The 10,699-nt window shown below is 40.5% G+C and overlaps 1 protein-coding gene across 1 annotated transcript; it reads left to right on the forward strand.

The window, feature by feature from the left end:
- The first annotated feature begins 460 nt into the window (after positions 1–460).
- On the forward strand, positions 461–979 carry LOC116763627 (60S ribosomal protein L21-like). The gene has a single exon (XM_032651622.1). The coding sequence runs from the start codon at positions 487–489 to the stop codon at positions 961–963; it is 477 nt and encodes a 158-aa protein (XP_032507513.1). The 5' UTR covers positions 461–486; the 3' UTR covers positions 964–979.
- The last annotated feature ends 9,720 nt before the right edge of the window (positions 980–10,699 follow it).

The raw sequence follows: 10,699 nt of genomic DNA on the forward strand, positions 1-10,699 counted from the left end.
CTGAGTTTAAGCCATAGCTCCCCTTCCTTCTTATTTGATGCGTTACTGTGGAAAATTACTTAACCTCTTAAGTCTTAGTTTCCTTGTGCATGAAATAAAGGGGATAATAGTGTCTATAACATGGTTGTTGTGATGATTCAATCGGAGTGCTCACTAAACCTTTAGCACATAAAATGCCCTCAGTAAAATGTATTTATTATTCATTATTATTGTTAGAATCAGTCATAATGATAACTTATATAAATGTCTTGATGAGAGTTTATGGGGCAGCCCATTTGTACAAGAAGCACATTTAAAAAAAAATTATAAAAAAGCGTAAGAACATTGAAGTGAAAATTCAAATAGCATAAATGTAGATAAAACAAAAATGAAAAGACTTATTTGCCCTACAGCCTAAATTTACTTCCCAGAGGAAGCCACTGAGAAATGTTTAAAAATTAATTTTTCCTTTCGGCCGGAACCGCCATCTTCCAGTAATTCGCCAAAATGACCAACACAAAGGGAAAGAGGAGGGGCACCTGCTACACGTTCTCTAGGCCTTTTAGAAAACATGGAGTTGTTCCTTTGGCCACATGCATGCGAATCTACAAGAAAGGTGATACTGTAGATATCGAGGGAATGGGCACTGTTCAAAAAGGAATGCCCCACAAATGTTACCATGGCAAAACTGAGAGAGTCTACAGTGTTACCCAGCATGCTGTTGGCATCCTTGTAAACAAACAAGGGAAGATTCTTGCCAAGAGAATTAATGTGCGTATCGATCATATTAAGCATTCTAAGAGCCGAGATAGCTTCCTGAAACGGGTGAAGGAAAACGATCAGAAAAAGAAGGAAGCCAAAGAGAAAGGTACGTGGGTTCAGCTGAAGCACCAGCCTGCTCCACCCAGAGAAGCACACTTCATGAGAACCAATGGAAAGGAGCCTGAACTGTTGGAGCCCATTCCCTATGAATTTATGGCATGATGGGTGTAAAGAAAATAAAAGACCTGGATGGTATAAATGTTTCTCTTAATTGAGTAGAAGTGTGTGTTCCCCTCCCCCAAACACATATTTAAAGCACACACACACACAAAATAAAAAAATTAATTTTTATGTAAAATGTCTCCCAAACACTCATTAAGGTGGTCTATCAACTTTGAACAGTGTCAGTTGACCCCATGCCATAAAAATTGGTGAATGTAGGTCTGTTTTCACATTTTCTTTCTACCTCCGCCACACTAACTTCATTTGGGTTAATTACATTTTAGTTTTTCTATTGATTACTTTTATAAGTTTAGATTATACACCTAAGCCCTATTTCTTTATCTGATTTAGACAAAATCATGCTCCCTGTGATTGACATGAGGAAAGTAGCACTCCTATCCTTTCCAATTCCCCTTCCCATATAACCAACTCCCAACTGTCATCACATATATTACTTTTACATTGTCAAGATATATTTATATTCTGTTTGGTAATATATATTTATATCTTACATGTTGGTCTGTAGGTCGATTCTGAAAATGGAAAATAAATAAAGAGTTTTTATAATATTATGATTGTATAAATATTTTCTTTGCAAAACCAAATAGTGTGATTGGACTTGTGGAGAAGATATAATCTTAATGTCACAAAGCTAGTGTTGTTCATAAAGAATGTTCTAAGCACAAAGCTCAGATGGACTTTTTTTTTTTAACACTGTCAGTTTTTCAAGATCATGCCACTGTTTATTTAGACCTCATTCTTTTCCATATTTGTTTCTCCTGACACTTTATTTTTCTTTTTTATGCAAGAAAGCATCATATCTTAAGATTGTCCAGCTGCTTAACCGTAATTTTTCTTTAATATAGATTAACCATATTAGGTGCAAGGATACCATATTAGGTTACAAGGGAAATAAACTTTCTCATTTTTTTACGTCTCAAACTATATCTATCTTACCCTCATATTTGATAGGATTCTTGGGTATTGAATTTCAGGTTCAGCATTACTTCCTCTGAATTTGAGGCCATTGTTTGGCTGTCTTCTAACATTTAGCGTGACTGATGATAAATCTGATGCCATTCTGTTTCTCATTCCTGTGTATGAAACTTTTGTTGCTTTGTTTCATCCTCAGGAAGGGCTTTTGGAACCTTCTCTTTATCCTTGGGATTATTGAATTTCACAAGGATTTGTTCATGTGTTCTGCTTGGCTTTCACTGGGACTCCCATATGAAGACTCATGTCTGTCTTCAGCTCTGGGAGATTTTTTTCAACCATATATTTCATTATTTTATCTCTATTTCTTTTTTCTTTCTGGAACTTTTATGAGATAAATATGTGTTCTTGAGGATTTATCCTCTATGTATCAACTTTTCTTTCATATTTTCTCTTCTCTTTTGATTGTATGATGTGTGTGATCTTTTTATATTTCTCAGTCATATTTTTAGTTTCCAAGAACAATTTGGTTTCTATTTCCTTTCTTTTTTGGAGGGAGAAGGTTATAATATCATCTCAAATATCTCTGGGAGTACTAAGTAGCTTTCTTTTGTATCAGGTCAGTTGTTTTCTTTGTTTTCTTTGCTCGTCTTGGTCCTTCTCTTTTGGATTCTTGCTGTTCCTCAGATACCGTTAATGCTTGCTTGTCTACTCAGATTCGTGAATAAAGAACAAAGTTCATTGATAAAGGTAGCTGCTGTGGGTTTTCTTTGTGTCATTGTGGTGAGGCACTGATTTTTAAAAGATCTTTTTTGATTGAAAAATTAATGCATACCAAGACTAAAAATTAAAAACAAAAAAGAAGGTATACACCGAAAATCATCAACCTCTCAGAAACCCTCCCAACTGTTAACCACGGTTACTAGTTTCCTTAGTCTCCTTCTATATAGAAAGTATATACAGGAATGTTTATATTTACATATTCTCTATTTTCACAAAAAATGGTAGTAAGCTATACGTGTTCTTCACTTTGCTTTAAAAAAACTATTTTGCAGAGTATTTTGCATATGGATATATTACTTTTCATGGCTACAGAGTTTTACATTGAATAGAAGTGCTGGAATTTATTGAACCATTCTCCTATTGATGGAAAGGAAGTTAGATTCCATCTAATCTTTTGTACTACAAATGTTACTGCACCAAATATCCTTGTATAGACTTGTTTGGGCTTATTTGTAAATATTTTTTATATATTTTTTTGCGGTACATGGGCCTCTCACTGCTGTGGCCTCTCCCGTTGCGGAGCACAGGCTCCGGACGTGCAGGCTCAGCGGCCATGGCTCACGGGCCCAGCCGCTCCGCGGCATATGGGATCTTCCCGGACCGGGGCACAAACCCGTGTCCCCTGCATCGGCAGGTGGACTCTCAACCACTGCGCCACCAGGGAAGCCCTGTAAATATTTTTAAAGGAGTTATTTCTGGGTTACAGAGTATGTGTATTTGAAGCATGGATTAAAAATTTTTTTGTTTAATTATTTAATTTCTTATATAGGTTATAGGTGTTCAACTGGACAAAAATCCAAAGGTACAAAAGGATATAGTAAAAATTAAATCTCTTTCAACCCTTCCTTGTCTTCCGCTGACACCCTCCTCAATCTCAGCCAAGCCTTTTATCACATATAGGTGTGTGTGCGTGTGTGTGCGTATGTGTGTTGAGATTATCACATATGGGTATGTGTTTGTGTGTATGTGTGTGTGTTTCCTTCTTAGGTAAATTCCTAGAAGTGGGATAGCTGAGTCAAAGATATGGGAGGCATTTCTTTTTAAAAGTGAGTAAAATTTTTTACTGTGAAAAATATTCATATTTGATTACTTTTAAATGGAGCCATTTGAGTCTTCCCCGCATTTTCCATGAGTCAGGCCCTGGGAGTTCATCCCATGCCTCCTTCACTCACTTCTGCTATTCCCAACCCCACATTCCATCTGGGTGCCAAGGGTTTTTCCAGGGATGCATATTTATCTTCACCAGTATTAGAACAGAGTAGATTCTTGCAGTTTTATATAATCTCTGCTCCTTTCTTTGAGTGTTAGAATCCATGGCAAATGACAATAAAGAAATAGCATTTGGCTTGTTTGGTCTCTCTTCAGCGCTGTAGACGGTAAGTGGTGCAACTAGATGTTTGCATGACAACATAAAGAGGCCAGTATTTGATGCTGGGCAGCTTTCTGTGCAGAACAGTGTAATTGCTGAAATGCTGTTTGTCTTCCTACCTTTTCATTACTATCATTTTTGTTCAATTCTGGTGCTTTTTACAAGCCTTCATTTCTCTATCTGTGGCCAGTCTTGGTTGGGGTTTCTAATGACACTGATCTGCAGAGAGGCATATACCCCTTATTATAGCACTAAAAGAATCAGAACAGTGTCAAGAAAACATAGCTTTTGCACTGAAATTCTCAAAGGTAAGTAGTTTGTTTTATTAATTTTCATTGTCTGTGAGTTTAGGTGAACATTGTGGAGATTTACATTGGTAAATAAAGCGAGACTGGGTAGTAGAATGTTAATGAGATTTTAAAATCAGGAGATGTGGGATTGGAAACCATCTCTGCCTCCCAGAAATTGTGTGACCTTGGGAAAATCAAAGTAATATCTCTGTGTCTCCATTTTCTCCTCTGTAAATATTCACAGGATTGTTGTGAGGATTAAAGAGATAATGTAAGCTAAGTGCTTTTTCAAGTGCTATCAAGTGTTATGTAAAATTATAATCGTAATGTTGAAGCGAGACATGGACAGAACTTATTAAAATCAGCAAGATTAGTTTTCATTATAATTTCCAACATTGCACATTATGCTAGAGTGTTAGCTTCAGATATGTTGTGTTTTCTTAGCTTAATGGAAAATATGGAAGGCCATAGGTTTTTGGATGGGGCATCTCATGATTCACATACTTCTAGGCTTTAATGAATGTTGCCAGCAGCCTAATAGGACCAGAGCCCAGGTGCAGTGGGAGACAAGGCCAGAAGGACTGGTGATGATGGACTGGGAAGGGCATGGAATGCCGGCCCCAAGGAGAATGGATCTTAGTTGTTGAGTATTGGAAATCTGTGGGGCTGTCACTTTGGGAGGGTGGTGTGGAATATAGAAAGATACCAATTGACAATTAGAGGATGAAAAGTTCTTCAGTGGCAAAAGATCCAGAAACATCCCTACTTGGAAGTAACTACATAAGGCAGGAGACTATTTGGCATGGTCCCAGTTGGAGGCATAGGTCTCCCAAAGTTCCTATAGAGGGCACTGTGCTGCTGACTCTACTTCTGTGGGTGACCATTTGGTCAGGAGTGAGAGGTTCACCTTTGCGTTCTTGGCAGGATTTACAGCCTCCTGGCCACCTGCCTGACTGTGCTGTAGACTCTGGCTTGGGTCTGCCTACTCACCAGGTGCAAGAAACTGTTCCAAATCAAGCTCAGCACATCTCTGAGTCTTCACTCAAGAGACTGGGTGGTGGAGTGACACAGCTCAGCAGACCCAGGCTGTAGGCCTGGCTTAGTTTATTCCTGCAGAGTACAACAAGGGTTCGTAAGAAGGAGGAAACACAATCGTAGAGTACAACGGATTCGTTAAGGAAGAGGCTGGGAGCAGGGAGAGCACTGAGGACCGTTGCCATAGGCCAGGCACGAAGTAGCCATGTCTTAAGTTGGAAGGTGTAGTGGGAATGGAGAGGCATAGCCAGATGGCAGAAACAGTGTGAGAGAAGAATCAATATTAGATGACCTAGAAGAATGAATGTTAGAAGGGAGAAGCTAGAGGGAGGAGTCCAGGACTATGTCAAGATTTCACACTCCAGAGGGTGGGAGCGTGGAAACATCATAATGGGAAATGGGCAGGAGGAGAAGATGTGGGTAGTGGGGAGAAGAGAAGTGGCAATGTTCACCAGGCGGTTGGAAATGCAGAATTTAAGAGGGTATTCAGAATTAGAGCGATAGAGAAGAAATTTGGAAGGTTTTCATTTATAAGCCAAAGGAAAAGCCTTGCTGTAATAGAAGGTTCTACAAATGATATTCCCGTGAAACAAACAGTTTACTTTCACAGAAGAGTTTACTCAGATCGTACAAGGTCTGATCTGAGAGAGGATGTTCGGCACCCATGCTGGCTCAGCCTTCCTTTAGGCCTGTGGTGCAGGGCACACCTTGGCAGTCAGAAATCATGGTTGAATGCATATGTGGAGCCGCATTGTCTGGCAGACCCTGAAAGCAGCAGTATGCACACGGTGAGACCCACCAATTTTGAGTAATGACCCACTTACTTAGTCACCATGTATACCGGTGGTGCTCAACTTTGCTGTGCGTAAGACTCACCTGTTGAGCTTTTAAAATATCCTGAGGCCAGGCTACAACCCAGATGAAGTACATTCCTCTGCTCCAGGGGATTTTAATATGCATTCAAGGATCAGAAACACAGCCAAACATGCCCTCTGAGTGGGAAGCACTGTTGCTGCTCAAACAATGTCATCCTGTTGAAAACTGCCCTGTGGGACTTCCCTGGTGGCGCAGTGGTTAAGAATCCGCCTGCCTATGCAGGGGACACGGGTTCAAGCCCTGGTCCAGGAAGATCCCACATGCCGCGGAGCATGTGCCCGTGCGCCACAACTACTGAGCCTGCGTGCCACAACTACTGAGCCTGCATGCCACAACTACTGAAGCCCGTGTGCCTAGAGCCCATGCTCTGCAACAAGAGAAGCCACCGCAATGAGAAGCCTGCGCACCGCAATGAAGAGTAGCCCCCGCTCGCCGCAACTAAAGAAAGCCCGTGTGCAGCAACGAAGACCCAACGCAACCAAAAATAAAAATAATAAATAAATAAATTTACATTAAAAAAAAATGAAAACTTCCCTTGTGGAGTTTTTGGTTCAGGCATTCTGTCCAAGTGAACCTCCCCACGCCATACTACGAGGCAGTATAGAAGGATGTGGGAGGTGAGGCGTAAGAAGAGGGACTGGGGAAGAAGTCAGAGAGGGAAGAGGAGCCAGGAAAACACCACGGCAAGGTCACCAAGAGAGGGAACTTCAGAAGCGTGAGTTGGTCATCAGTATCTGTCACTGGCGTCGAATGCCATGGCAGTTTAGGGATGGTGGGGACCTAGAAGAAGCCAGAGTGTTGCACTGAGTTTCAGCATATGGTGTTTGGAAACCAGACCGTGAAACAAGTAAGGAGTAGGCCCCTGCGGACACGGAGGAGTGTAGACAGAGGCCACAAAGTGGTGGTGCACGTGCCTCACAAATGTACTTTGGTTGGCCTTCACGCTGTTGTCCTCCATAGCATTCAGAGACTTAAAAAAATAGTTTTCAACATTTATAAATTGGGAGGTTTCATATGAAACATAATTTTTGATTTCTGTTGAAAAACTGGGAGACCTGACCCTGCGGGTTCACTTCCTCTTGGCAACAATCGCTTGTCCACCTTAGAAATACCACACTCTCCCAGTTCACCACATGGTCCTGTCCCCGATGCTTATCCTTTCCACCCAGCTAATTTCTGTCATTTGCATGACCTCCCTGGCCTCTGTAGGGAAGTGAATTTGGGACCTGTAGGGATGCAGGTGTCTGTTAGGTGGTTTGAAAGGGAGAGGAGGAGCCCAGAGCACCATTGTAGGTGTTAAAGAGAAAACCAAAAGCCCCAGATGGTATCCCTTGTGCTAAAGCCCATACCAAACCTAGATTTAGCACCTGACCTACTGGCAGTTTCAACTTCCACAGGAAAGAAATCAATCAGCCAGTCTGGAATATTCTGGTCAGCACCAACGAGGTAATCTGTCACATGGGCCCTCTCCATTTCCCACACCTGCCCCCCAAAGGAAGAAGAGATAATCTGCATGATAGACCTTCACTTTTCCCCAAAAAGAAGGTGACCTGGCCTGAAACAATCCTTTCTTTTCTTTCGCTAATAGCCTCCTTGCCCCACCACCCTGCCTATAAAAACCTGCCGTTTTTTGTACAGCCTTTCAGAGTGCTCTTCTGTTTACAAGATGGGATGCTTCCCAATTCATGAATGGTTGAATAAAGCCAATTAGATCTTCAAATTTACTTGGTTGACTGTTTAGGTGAGGGGGAGAAGTCTGTGTTGAGGCTGTCATTGGGGCGGGCAGCAGGGAATCGGAACAGGTAGAGGGGAAGGTGGAATAAGGGAAGAGCTTCTTGGTGTTAGTCTGGAATAGTAAGAACACAGAAATGGGGGGGAAGAAGAGGATGTGTGAAGATAGAGAATTTGGGGAGGAGAGGCGAGAAGAGGAGAGCCTGTTAGTCTCAGTATCATAAGCTCATCACCGTGAGTTAGGTGGAAGACACAGCATTGGGTCGAAGCAATATGGAGAAGATTTGGAGGAATCATAATAGGAATAATGAGAAGAAACTTAAACTCAGGGTGGGTAGTGGGAAACTGGCCCCGAAAAGTACTCTCAGTACATAAGGATTTCTGATGACTTACTTAGAAACAGCTTTTCCTTATTGATCTGGAGACAACCGTTTTAAAATAGAAAATTATATTTTGTAGCTTTTGGAGTCATGTTATTTTAAAACTCATCTTTTTGTAATTTATAATTTCAAGGGCAGTAAAGGGTAAGTTCCATAGAAACCATTAGCATAATAAAGCTTATTTACATTTTATGGTAACTCGATTGTACATTGCAAAGTTTTCCATTCTGTTACTTTTCCAGTGGTAGCGCCATTTTTATTAAATCATGTAAAGGAATGGTTTAAAAGCACTTCTGCCAAAATATTCAAATGTTGTGGTTCAACGACAATATTTCTGTTTGACTGAACCCTTTCAGATAACATAAAAGCAATTTGTTTTTATTGAATGGAACAAATGTTTGTTTCTTAGGGAAATTTTTTTTTTGTTATTTAGGTCTGCTTATTTTTAGAGATGGAAGAGATTATATAAGCCGAAATACTGTTGCATCAAAATTATCCATCATCAATTTGTTTTACAGCACTTATTTTTAATTGATGCTGGCAGCTCCTAGGTTACTCATGGGTAAATTTGTTTTGCTGATTTAAGTATTTGGAGATTGTTGCATGGAGTCTGGAGAGCATTACAAATCCTGAGCTTGTATTTGAGGAGGTCATGGCTTATAGAAAAACAGGAGGGTAAAAATTCATAGTGTTTTACTGAAGAATTTATAAGTTAGGCAGAAAATCAATTTTCATATTAAGAGTTTACATATCTATCTTTTTTATACTCAGAATTGCGTTACATAACTTTTTGTACCATTTAATTTTCTTCACAAGGAGGGAAAAATTTCTGTGTTTTACAAGGCAGTCTCATAAGTAGTTAACTAAATTATGTAACTTGAGAGATGTTGGGTGTCGGGGTTTGAAGGGGCCAGTCAGTTCATTCCATCTCCCATCTGAATTTTGAACCAACTGGGAAACAGACCCGGGAAATGGACTCCGAGACTAGAACACAGAAGTAGACGTAGGAATTTTATTATGAATAAAACTGGAGAATGTAGCTTAGATGTGGGGCCAGAATGGGTTTCCTGTTCCCCTCCCTTCCAAGTACAGCCGGTGAGACATTTGTGGTGGATAGGTTGGGCCTACAGAGCGATAGTTCTCTGCCATCTTCTTGAAAGACTATGGCCCAACTAACACTGAGTGAGAGGCCACTCACGTATAGCAGCCTTGAGCCCACTGATCCACCCAATGGTGAAGGGTGGACAAAGACCATCAGACTCTCAGCATGAAGCACAGAAAAATTGCTCCTTCTACTAGAAGCCAGTGAGGAGGGTCCAGATAGCTACAGTTTCTACAGGTAGAGCTACAGTTTCTACAGCTAGAGCAGAAGTTCTTATTTTGTGAGTCAGCAAGAATGTGAGGACATGAAAGGAAGGTTCTACTTATACTCGGAAACTCCATTCAAAATACCTCCAACTAAGTGCCACACTGAGCAAAGTTTTACAGTTAGGGATTATTTCTCTGGGCTATTTCTCCTTTTATTCCTGTGATTTATTTAAAATGAATATGATAGAGAAGGACAGTCATATTTTAAGTCATGAGAAGAACCATACTATGTGTCAGGTAGCTTTTAACATGTTGGGAGGGGGTGACATAGCATGAGACAAGGAATTGTTTATGCTTTTTTCCTCTTCCTTCCTCCTGTTCTTCTCTACTTCCTTTTCTGGCTGCCACTGATACGGCAGGTAGCAAATCCACTACCCTCTGTGCCTTTTGCCCAAACCCAAAGCTCATTTCTGTGCTTGAGTAACTGGGCCATGGTATAGTGAGGCTTTTACTCTTGCCTGATTAAATAGTTGCCCATTTAAAAAAAAAAGGCAAAGATGCTTTTTTCACTTGTGAAAAAAATGTCACTTTGTAAATTTGTTGCCCAAATTTTAGTTGACAAAACATGATCTGGTGGCTACACCAAGTACTCACAAATGACGCTCAGCTGAGCTCAGACTTACGTTGTCTCCTGCCTGGTCTCTTGGCTTCCAGATTAGCCTCCTCCGATTCCTCTTCCACAGTTCACCAGGAAAAGCTACCACATTATATGGAAAAGCAAGAGAAGGCTAATTACAAAGTTCATAGTGGATACTTTGGGGTGAATAAGTTGGAGTGGTCAGGGGTGGAGTTGGGAGAGTTCTTACGGTACCATCAAAAGCACTGGCAGAAATTTTAAAATTGGGTGTTAAGTACAAGCATATGCATTTTTATTGGTATTTTTCTACTTTTCACCAATATCTTTTATACCTTTTGTAAATATTTCATCATTTGAAATTATAAAACGAATTGAAGAAAGAATCCAGATCACT

Source organism: Phocoena sinus, chromosome 12 (genome assembly GCF_008692025.1).
Source record: "Phocoena sinus isolate mPhoSin1 chromosome 12, mPhoSin1.pri, whole genome shotgun sequence".
Taxonomy (NCBI): Eukaryota; Metazoa; Chordata; class Mammalia; order Artiodactyla; family Phocoenidae; genus Phocoena; species Phocoena sinus.

Bases quoted from the DNA above. Each gene is read 5' to 3' on its own strand.
- LOC116763627 (XM_032651622.1), top strand. From the start codon at position 487: ATGACCAACACAAAGGGAAAGAGGAGGGGCACCTGCTACACGTTCTCT.